The following is an 18,388-nucleotide window of genomic DNA, read 5'->3' on the forward strand; positions in this document are numbered from 1 at the left end:
TCCGGTTATACCCCAATTCACTGATGATGAGGCATTCAGCTTGCATGGATTCAAGTCGGCGCAACTGCGGTGACTTCTTCAACCTTGTAAATTGTTCCCGTAGCATCCAGGCTTGTATTGCTAGTGCTGTTGGGAAGGCATAATGCTAAGTTCGTGGCTTTCCTGATGAGCATATCAAGTCTATTTGTAAAACTTTTAGTAAGTTAACATAGGTTATTTGGTATCGGATTCTAGTCATGATGACTGCGTCTCGTAGTTTGAGAAGGTCTGCGTCCTTCAAGTCCCGGTTTTTGTTAACGACCCTTGTGGAAGGTTTGCTCCCCCTGCTTGAGTATGTGGTTGGCCGCTTTGTGTCCACCTCCGTCTGCTTATTTTGATGCTGGAATGCGGTTCGATCGGTTTGCCTTGATGTGTGAGCTGCACCGAGAGCTGTTTTCATCGCTGGTTATGTGCAATGAAAAGTTCAGTCTTTTCGGCGGAACATCCAAGTCTGATCTTCTTTGCGGAGTCCTCTAGCTCGTAGGCGTTTTGAAGGTTCTCCTCAATTTGGCCTGAGTTGCCTGTATTGGTCCAGATTGTGATGTCGTCGGCGTACAGAGAATATTTAATATCCGGAATTGCGTTCGGGCTTCATGTATTTTTAGGAGGTAGAGGTGGGAAGGCAGTAGGAAATGGGCAGGAGGTACAGGATTGAAGTTGGAGGGGGCAGGACAAGAGGAGAGCGAGGGAAAGGAATTAGCCCTAACTGGCAGGGCGGCAGCATAGAGTTTCATACTTATATATACCACAGGGAAATCTGGCGCTGCAGTCGCGGGCCGTCGTGTGCGCCGCCATTGCAGCTAGCGAAGTTACTCACCTGGCTTGCCTAGCCATAAGGCTTTTTTTTTTTTTTTCTCGAAGCCAAAAGCAACAAAAAAGGGTAGCATTTTTTTCTTGTTCATCTTGGTTGAAGCTTCTAAATTATCCCTGACAAATAAATCTTTTTGTATTTTCAGTCGTATAGTAAGAAAACAAATTTGATTAACATTTTACACTAATATTGTTGCTTGTTTGCAGCCAAAGGCAACTTTGCAACCTGTTTATGAGCCATGCCAAGGACAAGTGGAATGTGCCTGCCCGGTACATGACGGAAAGTTCGCTGAAGCGCGGCTCGGCTAAACAGCGGCGCCAGATTTCCCTCTAGTATCTATTAGTATGAAACTCTATGGGTGGCAGTAAAGTTAAACCTGCCGTATTTTGAGTGTTGCGGTCTGAGGGATAACTGAAGAGTGACGCTTTAAGAGTCATCTAACTGCGCGATCAGTCAGAACAGAACGAACTCATTACCTCTTTCACGGGTTACGTCTATCTGCTGTAATAATAAAACCCTGCTGTAGTCATAAAACCCCATGGAAGATGCATGCACCTCTTTCCTGGTAAAGAAACACATTTTAGCCCGTAAAAGAAAAATAAGAATGCATGTAGGTGTTACAGCCAATCGCTTCGTTCCTTATAACTACTACTGCCGTATGACGAAACGTTAGGAGGGCAAGACAGTGCTCAAAGATACGGTGAGCGGACCCGCAAAATTAAGAACCGTATGTAAAGAAATTTAAATAAAGACAAACAAACAAACAAATCAAGCGCACCCCCACAAGAGGCCCTTGACTGAAGTTGGCTGGCGGCTTAACCTACAGCACCCTCAATAACTTCGGAAACAGCCCGATGAGAGACAATTACGTTCCAACCGGGGTTTTTCCCCTTTCTTTTGGCTGGGGGGTTTGTTCCTCTGCTTCGTCTTGTTGGACGTACTAATCCCAAAGACAAGGGGGCGTACCTCGGCAAGCTGTTGCTCGAGCTCGATGATCTCGTCAGCCAGCGGGGTGGAGTCGTTGCGCTCGTTGAGAAAGTTGAGCGCGTCGGTAACGAGCTGCCGGTACTTGGAAAGGTCGTATGCCGGGTCGAAGTACCGGTGCCGAGTCAGCGACAGCTCAGGCTCGTCAATCTGCATTCCATTAGGTGACACAAGGGGCGGAGAAGCTATTAACTCCATGCTCGATTCGCCCTCAAAAATAAGACTCACTTGATTGTTAAGATCACTTAAATGTAATCACCCACGTCTAATTATTAAGCTCCGCTTGAACGTGGAACGAAGAATGGTCGAAAATAACTCACAGGACACCGTGTCTTGAGTGTGTGTTCTTTTTAACCGTCCTTCGGTCTACGTTCGAGCTGAACTTAATAGTGATCATGAGCCAACTAGACTAACCGCAAGGAATTCCACAACTGTTCGGCCACTTTGAATAGTTTAAAAGTATTGCAAAGCGTGAATAACATGTGAAAACACACTTTAATCTATATAAAGAAAAACTGATTATAACCACGCCCAGAAAAAAACAGCATAAAGGAGGTATGCCAACTCTGTCATTATATTGCTGGCCACAAGATATTCACTGCGTCGAGCTGCAAGCTCACAATTATTACTCAAATGTAATTGGCACAAAATACTGTTTTTTTACAACTGCCATAATTATTGTCATTAATGTGAAGTACCTTACATTTACACGCGTATATATGCTACACTGAATGTCTCAATATGCACTCTATTGAGCGAGTTGGATATGAGTTGGATATACTGGAAGTGTTGACTGCGTGTCAGCGTCACATTTTTTCTCTTACCACGCTTTTTTTTTTTCTTGATTAGTCCTAAGACATTTCACTTGAAAAATTCTAATACTTTTTTAGTGTTTCACTACCATCATGGCCAACGTAAGGCCTGTTCACTGTTGAGACTGGGGACAAACGTGGAATAATTTCTGTCGCTCTAGACGGCTGGAGTCGCTCAAGTCGCTCTTGTCGCGATGACCAGAGTGATTGGTCTCCACTGTCGCTTTTGCAGCGGAACAGGGAGGCTGATGTCGCATGATTTGGAGACTTCGCATCCTGCCAAAGTGCCCGGATATTTTCCATCGAAACGGCAGGGACAGCGCGCCGATCAGACGCGAGAGCGTACGCCGCTGCGCGCGTTCACGCCGACGTCCGAGCGCTGCCGGAAACTTCTGCAAAACCGTCCCTCTTGAGGTCAGGAATGGACATCGTGAATACAAACGCAATTCTGTATGGCTGAAGGCACTAGCAGTATCAACGCACGAGCCCCAAGGATTAAATCTTTAGGGGAAGTCGTGTGATCCCCTAGTGCTAAACGTACACGTCTACCACGTTTTTACAAAGCCTTGTTTCAAAACCATTTTTACACAATCGTACGCACACACTACTAGCGTCAGGTAGAAATAGGGTACGTATTTTCGCGCGTATAACCCGCACCAAAAATGCGAAAATTTTGCGTGGCAAAGTAGAGGCGCGGATAATTCTCGGTGTTTTCGCTTTAGTGCATCTTCACGGCAATGCGCGTCGTGCCGTGAAGCTACTACGCGATGAAACGGACTTAGCTTTTCATGACAGCGATTTCGCAAAACACACAAGGACAAGGAAGGCAAAACAAGGACGAGCGCACTCTAATCACTGAATTTTATTAGTGACTTTGCCTTGCAGTCAGTCCATCCTACTTGCTAAATATGCACTTTTTGGGTCTACATAGTCTACGATGTGTTGCTTGAGCAGCAGCTTTGGGGCTGCCTTTCCTGTGTCAAATGTGCGGGCAATACGCGAGGATTTCTTTTTCTTTTCTGGCGGGCTGAAAGTGGTGGTGCGGTTTATGTGCAGGGGCGGCTTATACGCGCAAAAATACGGCAAGTTTCAAATTAGGTGCTTTAGTAACAGCATGCGATCCGAAAATGTCCTGGGATTCCGAGAAAGAAGCAAAGACCCGCCATAATTTAAACCTTAACTTCCATGAGGTCTCGAAATCGCTAAACAACAACACAATGAAAAAAAAAAAAAAAAACGTTGTCGCCGTCGTCTATTTTGAGCGCAAGTATGAACACCGAGGGTGATGGCTGCTCCAGTAGCATCAGTCTCGTTTGTCACTCGAGTCGCAAGTTCATGTAAACAGGCCTTTACTTGTCAACCTCCCGGTACACTTTTCGTCTCAGCTCTAAACACCGAGCCTTTTTTTTTTTCATTTGCTTGGGCGTGCTAACGGAAGCCAAACTTTCATTTTCTTAATCCAGCTCCGGCTTTTAGTTTCTCGTAACAATAATCATTTTCTTTGTGTTCCGCGCACATAGTTACTCGTTCCCAGGACCGTTACGTTCCATAAAAAAATGATTACCGCACTCGTCGATAATAAGTTCCGTTCCAAGTAGCAACTGCTACAATTGCTATAACGGAGCTGAAAACGAATAGACCCTGTGGCATTTAAAATGCCTGCGCGTACGGTCCACCGGCGTGAGCGCTCAGCTATCTTCATGGCCACACTGAAAAAATACAGCTTAGTGTCACTAAGATATGATACAGAGTACCATTACTGAGGCACGACATAGAGTTTCTTACAATATACACTAGAGAGAAATCTGGCGCTAGCGTCTAGGCGGTTCACATCAAGGCCCTCTGTGTCATCATGGAACGCCATTGCATCATGCCCTCGCCTTAGTTTCATCATTGGCTTGGTTTGAAACGTTTTAGTGACCGCAAATTTAAACAAAGCGCCACAAAAACGCAAAGAATAGTCTGCAATTATGTAAGGGGAAATAAAATAGCCTGTTTTAAAACTAAGGAAAAAGGAAGTAAAGCGTATTTTTGCCGGAACGGTTGTGCCTGATATTCTGCGGCCAAGGTGGTAGTTACGATAAATGTTAATATTGGGGGGGGGGGGGGGGGGACCTTATTATATTATTAATTCTACCATTATTTCAAATAAAATTACACCATCTTCCCGTAGGAGAATCCTGAGTAGTATGCGAAGCAGGCATGGGGTCGATTCAAGTGCCCAACAATGTCGCTCCAGGAGCCATAGAAGGGACCAGGCGTTCAGCAAGCCGAGCATACGCAGTGGGGGTGTGGACGGCGCAACAACGACAAGGGAGGGACATAGCACCGACCATGAGATGCTTCGCATCTAATAAGTTGTCTGAAGAGTTTGGACAGTTTTTTGAGAGTGCCTATGAAAACATCGCCTTCGTGTTGAACCGGTGCACCAACCGTCAGCTACACTTTAACAAAACTTGCTGCTGAGCGAGTTGGTTTATACTTGAAGAAAAAAGAAGACGTGGCGTTAAACAGTCACGGACGACGGCAAGATAGAAAGGATACAGGCGCCCGTATCTGCCGTATCTTGTCTTCGTCGAAGTACATTTTGTTTCTTTTTTTCGTCAGCTACAAATTTTGCGGTGGCATATTACCCGCTCAGTCATACGTCCTCCGACTGCGGCATGACCAACGTCAGGCACGATCACGCACTGCCTGCTGTTTTACCGAACACGGCTACCACAGAACAGGGAGGGTTTCGGATTCCCCGTAGCTCGCAGACGTGTTAATGCATAGTGAAGAAAGCTAATCCCCAAAACCCAAGCCGAAAGCAGGAGTCTTCCCATAAACCCCCATGACGACATGGATTAGCAGGCGCAATTTCCTTTCTAGTATACTTACTAAGAAACTCTATGAGGCACGCAAGCGAGCAACGGCGGCCATTTTGTTGTTTATCAGTGTTGCCAGAATGCCGCTCCTGCAGCCTCACCGCTGATTTCGGCGAGGTAATTTGTAAACAACGCTGCCCATAGACGGAGCAATACGGTATCTTCAGAAACCCTTCTCCAGATAGAATGCTGCGAAGCGCGTCATCTTTGATTCGCATTCGGAACGACGCCAGTAGCGCGCAGCCGCAGAGAAGAGAGGACAAGTTCAGACAACCACAATTGACCGTCAGAAAACGCATAAACAACAAAATGGCGGTGCCTATGAACGGTCGCAGTGTAAAAAGGTGTCACGTGATGCCAACTGACCAATAATCACGGCGGCAGCGCGGAACAATAGGAGAAAAGAGTGCCGACACTCTAACCTTATCTAGTGACATCAATACCGGTAAGTGAAGCCCAGCCTGCAGTAAAACACGACCTGCTAGTCTACGTTGAAAGCTGACTGGAGATAAGAGAGAGAGAGAGAGAGAGAGAGAGAGAGAGAGAGAGAGAGAGAGAGAGAGAGAGAGAGAGAGAGAGAGAGAGAGAGAGAGAGAGAGAGAGAGAGAGAGAAACTTTATTTAGCCGCACAAAATTACGGCGACGACGCGCCGGATGGGGTGGTTCCCTCTTCACGGGACCTATATGCTTCCGCGGCTGCCTGGCCCCTGGAGATCAGGACGAGCTGGTCTTCCAAGGCGGGGCTGGTTAGCAAGGTCTCCCATCGCTCGTTAAGGGGTGTGGGAAGGGTTGTGGAGGGTTGGGTAAGGGGTGGGGGGATTGAATCGGTGAAATCGTACTCTCCGATGACGTGCCGGAGCGTGCCCAATTGCTCACAGAAGCTACACTCTTTCTCGTATATCTCGGGGTACATTCTGCTTTGGAGATAGGGGTGCGGAAAGGATCCTGCTTGTATTTGCCTATAGATCGTTTGGTGCGCTCTGGAATTGACAGCTTTCAGTAAGGATTCAATATACACGCCTATTCTTCCCTGACTTAACGAACGAAAGGCCCACTCGGTCGGTACCTGCAGCGTCACGGCCCCCGAGGCGTCGGAGCTGGCGCTCACGTGGACGAACGGGTGGACGTTGAGGTCGCGCACGAGCATGCCGGTGATCTCTTCAAGGTCGGGCTCCTGACCGGACTCGCGGTCGTTATCGACGGGCAGTGGCCACTGGTCCAGGTACAGGTGGCGCAGCACGTTGCGCAGCGGCCCGAATCCCTTCAGGTCGATCGCGTCTGCAAAGGAAGCGGCCGCAGTCGTCGCTACGTCGAAGAACGGGGTGCCACGCACGGCTGGCATGTCCCAGACGACAAGCTGTAAGGTGCATCACCTCGTTTGGCAGTGCGAGAATCTAAAGGAAATCCACGACAAACATCTACCCCTGTTGGTGGTGTACGAGGAGTGGATGCGGTCGCGAACTGGCGCCAAAGAGGCATAACCTAGCTCATTAGAGCGCTTTGCCTGTAAGGCTTTCGTATTAAGCCACACTTAAACGTTGTACCAACCGTCCCTTTTCTAACGGTGCTTGGCGTCATTCCATTCAATAAATTATTATACTACTACTAAACGCTTGCGTGTGAATGCGGGGAATGTTAAGCATTCGCCAATCTGGAATTTCTATCGCAAGCGCGCCAAGGCCAGCAGGTATAGGTAACCGAATTAACCGGTCGTTTTACTGAATGGTTTCACGTAGGGCGAGTTGCTGTGTACGTGAAATAATACAGAACATAAACGTGCTAATGAGCTGGCGACGTTGGATTGTTTTCGTAGTCACTTCCTTTTGGAACGTAGAACTCCACTAAAGCGGACTTCCGGCGGTTACGAGGGAAAGATCAATAAGGTGAACTTTCGATGAAGTAATGTGAACCAGAGCACTCAAAAAAAGAAAGGCCTAGTACAGAATTCTTAAATTGCTACCGCGTATGCCAGCGCCCAGTTGCGTCGATTGGACGTATGTGTTACGTTAGTGGGAAGTTTTATAAAACACTGACTGGAAACACACATAAACTTTAACGTGTATATACCTTTGGATAAAGAAAGGGTCGATGCTTACCGGTGTCTTCGCAGGCCTTCATAAGAGCGTATATCTTCGTCGTCGGCAGGCTCTTGTTTGCCATTAGGTCTTTGTATATGCGGGCGAAATCTGTAAACAGAGGGTATACGAAACACCAGGGTTCGGGTAACAGGGACTCAACTGCATATGTGGTTGCCCCATGGCTTGATGCGTCGCAAGCGTTCGGATATGTATGCGAGGAAAAATCAAAGTGGTCCGTAAATAAGGCACGCAGGAAGGTAGTTGGTGTCCTTTTGTGTAAAAATGGGAACGTTGAAATTGTACAGTAAAGAACGAAAACTGAAGGAAATGTGGGCTTCTTGGGTAGGATTCGAACCGACAACTTTTGGATAACATGCCCAATGTTCCTAACTGAGCTAAAGGGGCGGCTTTATCATCCCTCCATCCATTTTTTTTCCGATTCCGGGTAGAAAGAGCACCTTCCCCTCTCACCTTCTAGGAACCAGTAGACGGCGCCCTCGATCTTCTGCACAAGCAGGTCCTGGACTGCCCAGCGGTGCCTGTTGGGCGGCAGGGTGTTCTGGGACTGCCAGTTACCGCACACAAAATCGTAGAAGTCGCTGCACGGGTCCCGACCGGAGCTGTACAGGTGCTTCATATACGATGCTGCGCCCCAAGAAAGAAAGACGCGGAGTAGTTCTTAACAGCAACTAGCAGTGCACCAGCTTTAGCAACGCATCTGCCTGAAAGAAGACGATTGTCAATTTGTTTGGTCTGTCTGTCTGTCTGCCTGTCTGTCTGTCTGTCTGTCTGTCTGTCTGTCTGTCTGTCTGTCTGTATGTCTGTATGTATGTCTGTCTGTCTGTGTCCGTCCGTCTGTCCGTCCGTCTTTCCGTCCGTCCGTCCGTCCGTCCGCCTGTCTGTCTGTCTGTCTGTCTGTCTGTCTGTCTGTCTGTCTGTCTGTCTGTCTGTCTGTCTGTCTGTCTGTCTGTCTGTCTGTCTGTCATCCGAATCTGCCAAAAAAATTACCCCTGGTTGCGCTCGCTAATGGGTGACTGACTCACTCGCAATCGGGGTGTCACTGTGACCATGGGGTAACTCCGGACCTCAAATTACTAGGAGCACAACTAGTAACCACCAATCACTTCCTCTTGATTACTAATGAATCCTTCTAGGAGAAGCCACACTCGTACTTCGTCGCTGCCCGCGCATCCCAGGCGGCCCGTCGGCCTTGAAACCCGTCAGCGGCGTCGAATTGACGTCCAATAGAGTCTGCTTTTAATTCCTGCTGCTTTTTCTCGCGAATTCCTGGAACTTTCTCACACTATTCCTGACACCACGAACCAAGGAGCAGAAAATTGTTTGTGGCAGAAACACCTATTCAAGTTATCTCCGCTGACATGTTTATTGAATGCTGTTGCCGCCGGGTGCGGTATACTTGCAGACTGAAGTCACGTAAATCAGCTGTAACTCTCACGCTGGTGGTGCTATAGGCTAAGGAAATAGACGTCTTTAACACGGGGAACACTAGCACAGTAAAAAGTTCTCCCAGCTTTTTTTCTGAGCCGCGCATGACAAACGGCGAAAGCTGGCGTCCGAAGCGCTTCAAAGCTCTACCCGAGCTCCATCGCAGCTCCAACGGAGCTTTACGGTCAAGCACCAAAGCCTCGCGGTGAAGCATTAGTTCTTCCATGGGTGCAAATGCGAAAAAAGGTAGAGAGAGCAAAAAGAAGAAAACAAACGTTAAAAAAAACTGCTCGCGTATGTCACCACCGGTATGCGGCGCGCCAGCGAAATCAGGCCGCTTCTGCAGCGATGCCCTGTGTAATGACCTCAATAAAAGAGCGTGCGCACATGGCCTGTTCCCGCGCTACCTGCAATGCAGCCCGATGAAACTACAGCTGATCCATTTTTTTCATACGCCAAGTTGCGAACTGTGTTACGCGGTCAAAATTCGGAGCCTGACACAGTGGTTAGCTTCTGCTCGGACAGCACACGTCAAATTTCGCTCTTATTCATCTTGCTGGCAGGGTTAGTATTTCGTTCCCCGTTTTATGACACCTCGCTTGTGCCATGGCGTTAAAGGTGGGTAAAGGTGCGGAAACTTGGAGGCACACGAAGAGGGTTCAACTTGAATTGAGGACGACTAGGCGCGCAATGGAACGCAAGATGATAGGTGTAACATTAAAGGACAAGAACAGAGCGGAGTAGGTCAGGGAACAAACGCGTGTTAAGGACATATTAGTGGAAATTAAGAAGAAGAAATGGACGTAGGAAGGGCATGTAATGCGAAGGCAAGATAATCGTTGGTCATTAAGGGTAACAGAGTGGACCCCCAGAGAAGACAAGCGTGGCAGGGGGCGGCAGAAAGTTAGATGGGCAGATGAGATCAAGAAGTTTGCGGGGATAAATTGGTCGCAGTTAGCGCAGGAGCGGGGTAATTGGAGATTAATGGGAGAGGCCTTTGCCCTGAAGTGGGCGTGATAGGCTGGTGATGGTGATGATGATGAAATGTGCGGCAGAGGATTATTTGGCGCGAGCAGAAGACTCACTCTCGCTTTCGCAAGACTCGTCGGTGCACTGCATGGCGTGCAGCCCCGGCAGGTCACCCGGGACAGCCGCTCCACCATGGTGCTCCGTGGGGTTGGGTGGCCGCCTCGGAGCGAGACGCTGAGACCGTCTCTGACGCCTGGTGGGCTCGACGGCGGCCGTAGGGGCCGCGTTCAAATCCGGCTCCGTTTGGAGGGCACGCGTCGAAACGGAACCAGGGTTTCCTGCATGGTGTGTGCGCCGCCCTAGCTTTAGCCTACATGCCAGCCCGTGTAATTCTGTTTCACGCTGTACGTTACACGTTAAAGATGCCATGCAGGTAAAATGCAAGTTTGGTTAATAAAGACTGTTGTGTACCGCTAACCATTAATGATACCCATTTTATTGCAAACGTTAAACAAATAATGCAGTCTAGCCCAACGAACAATCAACCCAACTTAAAACGAATCCAACCGCCACTCTTAATTTGTTCGTTATATCCTAATTTCGTTATAACTGCACTAAGTGTTTTCAGCGCGTGAACACGCGGCACACGTACGGCAGTCGTACTGACGCAGCCTATCGCCTGGATGGCGTGCGGCGATAGCAGGGCGCTGGCTGTCCACGAAGCGAAGTGTGCCTTTTTCCCGCCAGGATTAAACTGCTGGCCCAATAAGAAGCCAGACAAGCGGAAAAATAGCTTATTATATATGGATAAATGTCGTACGAATTATTATTGGGGCCGTTAAGCTTCCTGGTCAACGGGTCAGCCTTGATCTTGGAGCTCAGGATCTTCTGTCTTCAAAAAATGTAGAGATTGTCGACTTGGACAAACCGAGGTCGCAGTTTTTGGCTCCCGGCATAAGATCGTTCACAGTGTTCGGAGAGAACAACCGGTGACACCTCAGTGGCACCCGACGCGTTTTGGCTTCATGGCGCGCGCTTCAGGTTGCTTGCTGTTTCTTTTTTCACTTTCCTGTCGGCCGAACTGGCGAGGAAAGCGCGAGCGAGCATAAATTGGGGACTGCCGAAATTCATGCTTAGCTAATGTTGTGGCCCTACAGAATCTGTCTTTCCGATTTGTCCACCTGCAGAAAAGCTGGACGGGAGAAACGCATGCAATGCCTCACAGGCGTAGGCACGGTGTCAACGCCAACTTACTGCAATTTCACCGTCGTCTTCCCTACTGTTTCGCGTCACCCCTCTTCCGTCGCGTGCTCACGACGACGAGCTCACGACGACGACGTCCCTTTTTTGTTTACATTTACTTTGTGGTTTTCTTTGGCTGGCTGCAATCAGTTTTGCTGATAAAGGGCGATCCAGGCACAGTTGATTTCACGCTTCACGTTAACGGAAAGCCGGTCAAATGGCGACTGCGGATTATTTTGGCCACCTGGGGATCTTTAACGTGCGCCGAAATCTCCGTCAGAAAAGCGGCCGCCACGGCCGGGAATCGAACCCACGTCCTCGCGCTCAGCTTTAGCCACTAAGCAGCGGGGGCCTGGCGCGGTCGGGCTACAGTGAACTTCGTTGTACCCGAGTTGCGCCGTCGCGCCAGTTCGCTATATCTGAAATAAGATGCCATTGCCGCAATGCATGCTGTGACGGTCATTCCGCGTTCACTCGTTGTGACCAAGCACTCGTTATAACTGCAGCCGTTTTAAGTGGGTTCGACTGTATATGAAGGCGAAACAGTGGCGACTCCCCAGTCACTTTCTGGCGAGGTGTCTGTGACGTCATAGAATCTTGTTGGTGTGACTAACAGCCACCGACCTAGGCCACCACCAAGAAACATGAGTGGGCGATCGTAGTAGCGGAGCCTCTGGTTCTGGTTGATTGTACCACTTGTATGCTAACATGCAGTTAACGCAGTGATAACTGTTTCTAGTGTTGGCCCATATTGCGTCAGCGTAGCGCAAAATTAAAATGGTTTGCAATTTTCAGCGTTTTATTTTCGGTTAAAAAACGTCTTTCGAGTCTGGAACGGAAGTGAGTGAGTTACCAAAAGCTAGTCCTTTCAAAGTATGAAAAGTTGTGTATTCTCTTTACGGCACCTTTAAAAGAATGACGCCTCTATTGGATCCGTCCAGCAGAGCCGAGCTTGTACTGGAGATCGCTAAACATTTGCGAACGGGCAAGCTTCACGGGAGTATCGTTCGGGTAATCACAGGACGACAAGCACGAAACTCAAGGTCGCAGAAAGGCTGCCAATTAAGGGGGCCACATGTTTTATGTTAGGAAGGCTATATGGTAAGAGTATCGCTTAGGAATAGAAAACGAGCTTCTTAAATTAGTGAGCCAACTCGGCTGGAATACATCCTAGCTCAAATTAAAGACGGATGTGGAGTTTGACTGGACGTGTAATGTGGAGAAGTGACAGCCGGTGGACAACCAGAGTAACAAAAATGTGGATGGATAAATCAATGGAGGGATGAGAAGAATATTTCTCCATCGTCTTGCTGTTGCGCTGCGCCTACGCCCAACATGAACACCCACGTCTGCTAGCGAAACTTAAAATTCCACTGTCACTTGTCCTGCTTTTTAAGAAAGATTAAGCGAAGACGCCCACCTTTTGTGGATTCCGTGGTGGCGTCGCTTTTCTGGCTGGCGTTCTTCTGAAGGCTCAGGTACTGGAAGCGAGCGTCTGCGTTCACGTGCAAGCGCTCGTCTTATTTTTGAGGGAAAGACCGGAGATTGGGCGCGTTAGAGACGTGCTTCAGTTGGTTTCCGTACCTTCAGAGAGAGCAATCATGACCGCCGGGAAAGCCACGATGACCAGGACAAAAGCGACGCCGCCTGCCAAGTACACCCCGCGCATGACGGAGTTGCGGGCATGGCCCATGCCACTGCAACAAAATGGAGGTCAACGCTGAGCAAGAAAGGCTAGCGCAGCTGCAAACTTAAGCTGCAAAGTTCAGGTGAACTGAAATTGCATTCGCATTTACTGCGCTTGCTCCCTACCTAAATCCATCTAATCAATCATTGTTTAGCTTTGGTAACAATTGGCGGCCTCTGTTTTCTGCCGCGTCTTTATGATAGGTGCTCAAGACACAACTTTCTCCCCCATCTAGGGCATGATTATTACGACATGAAGAGGTGACCTAGCGTTAATGTCAAGATGCTTACCCCCCCCCCCCCCCCCCCTTTCTAAACATCAAGAAACCACTTGTACTTCGAGTCATCCCGTATACGTGGCTGAACATGTTGTGGTTCGCTTCTGGCCTTCTTTCGATCACGTGATATCTTGGCGTGGTCCAGACCGTACGTCTCCTGACGACCAGGTCGTTGCAGGATATTTTCCAATGAGGCATATTACGATTTCGCCTTAATAAACAAGTGCGTAGGTGTCACGCATGCGGCGCGTTTGATGATTGTGTAGACAGAAGTGCGCCTTGGAGGCCAAGAGTCACAAGTGTGAGAAGTCGCGTAGGCCAGGGCAAGGACTATCGGCCCGCACTCACCCTTCAGGGGCAGCTGGCCTGGCAATGTGCACGTTTCCGAGGCGTGCCCTTGCAATGGGGGCGTCGGCGTTGCATGCTCTTGCCATTCGTTCAGTAGCCATTGCCTGCAAGCAGGGCATATGTATTGCGCGCCCCTGCTCCCGCTCGTCCTGTAACTGAGACCGCGTACACATGAAATTCTATACCGGATCACGAAAACATCCGTGGTTGTGAAGGAGTTACGCTGGAAAGCTAGCGCGAAATGCACATCAGCAGCCCCGTTTACGTCAGGACATTTTCTGTTGCGTTCTTATGCTCGTCCTCAAGGCAGACAAGCTCTCTACATCTAGGGCACCCGTATTGCAACCCCAAGAGGGGAGCTGGCGTTAATGGCGAGATGCTTACTTGGCCTCCAAAACATCAAGAAATTTATTTAACTTCGTGGCACCGTATTTTAGTTCGAGGAACCTTATATTGTGACGTCACTAGCGTTTCTAAAACCAAACAATTCCCATGTGAATATCCCCTCCCGGACAAGTCTGTCCTGACTACCCGTCGGCGGCCGTCGACGGGATGAGAGTCCCTTGCTTATCCACTATACGGGGTTCGATTAGGGGACGGATAGTGACTCTTATGACCCCCCCCCCCCCCCCCCCCCCGCTTTTCTTCCGTCGCCCTGCGTGTGCTTACAGCACTCCATCGTTGTGTTCTGCTGAGCACAAGGACGCGGGTTCGATTCCCGGCCGTGGCTGCCGCTTTTCTGATGCAGGCGAAAAGCGAAAACAGCCGTGTGTTCGAGATTTCGGCGCACGCTAAAGATCCCCAGGTGGTCAAAATTAATCCAGATCCCTCCACTACGGTGCACCTCACAACCTGTGTAGCGGCGACGCGTTAAACCCCCAATCAATCAATCAATCAATCAATCAATCAATCAATCAATCAATCAATCAATCAATCAATCAATCAATCAATCAATCAATCAATCAATCAATCAATCAATCAATCAATCAATCAATCGACCTCCTTGCATATGTCTTGCATCATGTGCACCACCAGTGAGTGTATGGAGTTATGGAAAAGTTGTTCTGATAAGTAGTGTTGGCGGGGATTTCATACCTGGTGCCGAGGATATCTCCTCACGCCTTAATGTTCAAATGATAGGATGCTTCTTTTGTTCCTACGGACTAGATACCTATCGCTATACGGTAACGTGTTTCGCTGCAAGGCTTATGCCGACAAGGGACACACATTCAGTCATGTCCGGCGTAATTTCTCCGCAACGAACAACTCGACCAGTTGCCGCGTGACGACCTGTGATTATCGCCCGGGGGAAACTTACCGGGTTTAGGAGCGCTTAAGATGACGACTGCCGCTGCGGAAATCAGCCCTTCTTCTTCGTCGTTCTCGGCCGTTCCCGGCGTTCTCGTGATCTCGTGACTCACGATTCGTTGAATTGAGATGATGATACTTGCGACGTCGATGAGTTTCGGAAATGGCGCACACTTGCCGATCTTGCGTTGTCGCCGTGCAAAATGGAATGGATCACTTATTAGGAGGAGGCCAAGAGGCTCTGTTGTGGGATATGGGGAGAAGGATAGGGGAAGATGTTTCATATAAAGCGTTTTCACTGCACTTCGAGCGTTCAGTTAAGCACGCTATGCCTGGTTACAACCATAGGGGTACGATACGCACAGTTGTAGTCTGAGACGACGATCATCCGGATATCTATAAGTAGCCGATCGGCAGCCACAAAGGTTGTGCTTCAGGGGTCATCTAGAGTAGGGGTGAAATTTATATTTGGTCAGGTCTGGTTTTGCTTCAACCTACAGGCGTTCGTTATTTTCCATCAGACCTGAAGCATTATCTTTAGTTCCGTCATTTTTCTCTGAGCAGATAGCCTATTTAAAGATTTTTTTTTTTTTGCGCCATGAACTCAAGCTAAATACTAGAGTGATACTTTCGTTTGGTGCTGATAAGTCCTCGGTTATATTCAGATATATCCCTAAATTTTGAGGGTTTTTCGGCTAGCTACAAGTTATTGATCTGTTTGACATTATCCTTCTTGCGAATCAGAATGATGTTGGCATTTTTCCAGGATATTCCGAAAATATTTCGGCAAGCTTTTTTAGTACGATGTCTCCTTCCCTCCCTTAGGTTATCCACGGTTATTCCGTGGTCTCCTGATGTTTTTCCTCTCTTGAGCACCTTGCCCACCACATACTCTATAGTTACCAATGGGTCTTAAAAAGTACAAGACTGGACCAGTGTATTACAGGACTCTGAGCAAGCATGCGGATCTTCCTCATCATCGCCGTTTATTTTTCATTATCATTGGTTTTTTTTTAACCATCTGGCACAGCAAGCCAGGCGTTCTTGTCAGGCTAACATCGCCAGCCACATTAAAGACCGTCCTATCTCGCTCACGCGAACCAAGGTGTTTGTTTAGCATGGTCTCTTGGCCTAAAGTTGTCTGCGCACAGCTTGGTATAGAACCATTTGACTACTTCTGTGATCTCATTCGTGTTGGCCGTCATTGCATCTGTTTCGTTTCTAGATCTATGAGGTCTATGTCTGCCGTCAGCTAGCGTCTCTCTTGGCTGTTCTTAGGGTCCCTCTTTTCTTTAAGGATTTTTAATATTGGCCATGTTGTAGGTACGGCTGTGACCAACCTTGTATTCTGTAATCATTTTTGACAGCTCCACGTATTTAATTTGATCCGTGGTTCTTGGCACTTTCATATTCCTGCGTTTGTCACTAAGTCCCTTCGTTTTTCTGAGACAGCTTACCAGTTTCTTTTCTGGATTCTTGTCCTCGGACAGCCACTACCGATCCTGTTATTAAAATCGTTAGCTTGTCATTTGCTATATGTATACGCCACCTTCACTGAGCCGCGAATTTGTTCTCAAGGGTGACTCAACTTGAGCGCCCTTTCTCTTACTGACTACTAGTGTGGGTTCCTATTTCTGGCTAGCCTTTGTATCTTCTGAGCTAGCCTTAATGTGCACTTTACCAGCCTGATCGCTGCTCGTAATTGACTTCGCCTCCACAGTACTTCCATTGTCCCTTAGAACGACGTTGACCTCGTTTTTTTTTTTACACCGTTGGGCTTTTCCTTGTTCATTTGAAAGCCTTCCGTTTGCGGAAGAATGTATTCATTATCCTCCCGTAATTTCCCTCCTGAAGCCCCACGAGCGTATCCCCCTGGCTATTCTGACTACTTGCTCCGAAATCCGCTCTCCCCGTTCGCCGACTGGCTTTTCACCTACTTTTGCGTTAGTCTCCCATTAGAATCGTGTATCGTGCGAATTGTGTATTGTACGAATTAAATGCATAAATGGCCGCCGCCGTAATGAGTAAAAACCACTTACAAGAATAGTGGGATTCATGCCAAAACGAGTGTGTGGATTAGTTTCGGTTAGGTAAATTAATGAACTAGCAATGACATGGGGTACAGTGGAGGTCGTATGGGAATCGAACACAGGTCTTCTAAGTAGGAGCCGAGTGCGTTACCGCCATCTTGCACCAGCGCGTAGGCAGCACAAAATAATTCACTCACCTCCACGAAGTGAATCATGACGAGTGGGCAAAGCACTGGGGATCGTTCTTACCGTAAAACACCCGTGGCATTGCCCACTCGCGCATGTAAATGAGTGACAACGCGTGTATACAGTATATACAATTTCAATCCAGTCCAATCTGATACAATTCAATTTAATCCAATCCAATCCAATGCTCCTCGCGCATGCGCAACACTGTACACGGACGCCAAGGGACATGCCACGGACAAAGCGAGGTCCTAAGGTGCTTCACCCCTAAAATTAGCCGAGTGCGTGCTGCGCTGATTTCATGCCGCGCGAAGGGTGAACGTGACGGCTCGTGAGTAGAACAAGTGCACGCCAGCCAGGGATATCTCTGATTGCGGGGAGGCTGCGGCATGAAGCGTCGCCAGTCATCCCAAAATTTGCGCCAAAATACAAAAGCGAAAAAGAGGCGGAAAGACGAAGTCTTTAATAAATACCGCCGGGGGAAGCCATCAGGCTTTTACATTCAAAGGACATTAGCAGACTTCAGTGCTGCTAGGAGAGTTCATTGCTGATTTGACATCCACGTAGGAAGGGTCAACAGCCTCATCATCGTAGCTAGATGCAGGTGCGCAGGCTTCTACCATCTTTAACCTGTATCGCTTCTTTAGATTCATCACAGCGACTGCGACTCTTTCGTCAGTGCTGAAGAACTCCTCCACATTCCCTGCTATCCCTCTGTAAATTGATAATCCAATCACATGATCTCTCCTTCCTGGACACCCTCAGCAGCAGAATATATACCAGTTATCCAATTCTGTTAAGCCGTCACCTATTTCTCTAAATTTGCTTATTTGCTTGATATCCCAGTTATTGCTGAAAGTTCCTCCACTAGTACATTTCAGCTGCCCTCACTAGACAGAGTTCGCGCGTCCAAACTCTTGGCCCCCAGTCCCCAGCGACTGTAGCGCATGACCGCGGTGGTCAGGTCAGCAGTACAGAGGAACGTGCTAAGGATCTCTGGGTCCGGACAGGCCGCCTCTGGAATGTGAACCTGGTTGTTTCGTCAACGTGTTTACCCATTTTATGCCCGACACAGTAGGAGCTGCGCACACATATACGCTATACGTAGCTGAGCCGGGACTGTGCGTGGTACGTGTACAGCTGATCGTGTCTTACGCTCTCTGAAAGCACATATACATAGTATAAGCTCTGCGACCTGAGGAACAGCTGTGCACGAATACCGGCCGCAGCGGAAATCCTTCGCTTCCTATCCGGGAACGCGGTTCTCTAAAAAAACACCCACAAACTGCTGGCAAAGCCAACGT

At 48.4% G+C, this 18,388-nt stretch overlaps 1 protein-coding gene across 1 annotated transcript in view; it reads right to left on the reverse strand.

The window, feature by feature from the left end:
- LOC144146229 (neprilysin-1-like) overlaps window positions 1-17,113 on the reverse strand; it is a 58,744-nt gene extending 41,631 nt beyond the window's left edge. Inside the window, exons 1-9 of the mRNA XM_077678193.1 lie at window positions 17,096-17,113; window positions 13,561-13,664; window positions 12,833-12,945; window positions 12,669-12,743; window positions 10,123-10,344; window positions 8,063-8,236; window positions 7,610-7,699; window positions 6,580-6,791; window positions 1,817-1,984 (exon numbers count right to left, since the gene is read on the reverse strand). Of these exons, the coding sequence (XP_077534319.1) occupies window positions 1,817-1,984; window positions 6,580-6,791; window positions 7,610-7,699; window positions 8,063-8,236; window positions 10,123-10,344; window positions 12,669-12,743; window positions 12,833-12,945; window positions 13,561-13,664; window positions 17,096-17,113 (1,176 nt within the window). The remainder of the gene's footprint in view (window positions 1-1,816; window positions 1,985-6,579; window positions 6,792-7,609; window positions 7,700-8,062; window positions 8,237-10,122; window positions 10,345-12,668; window positions 12,744-12,832; window positions 12,946-13,560; window positions 13,665-17,095) is intronic.
- Between the last annotated feature and the right edge of the window lie 1,275 nt (window positions 17,114-18,388).

This window comes from Haemaphysalis longicornis, unplaced genomic scaffold (assembly GCF_048455015.1).
Source record: "Haemaphysalis longicornis isolate Haplotype H1 unplaced genomic scaffold, Haemaphysalis longicornis Haplotype H1 scaffold_7, whole genome shotgun sequence".
Classification (NCBI taxonomy): domain Eukaryota; kingdom Metazoa; phylum Arthropoda; class Arachnida; order Ixodida; family Ixodidae; genus Haemaphysalis; species Haemaphysalis longicornis.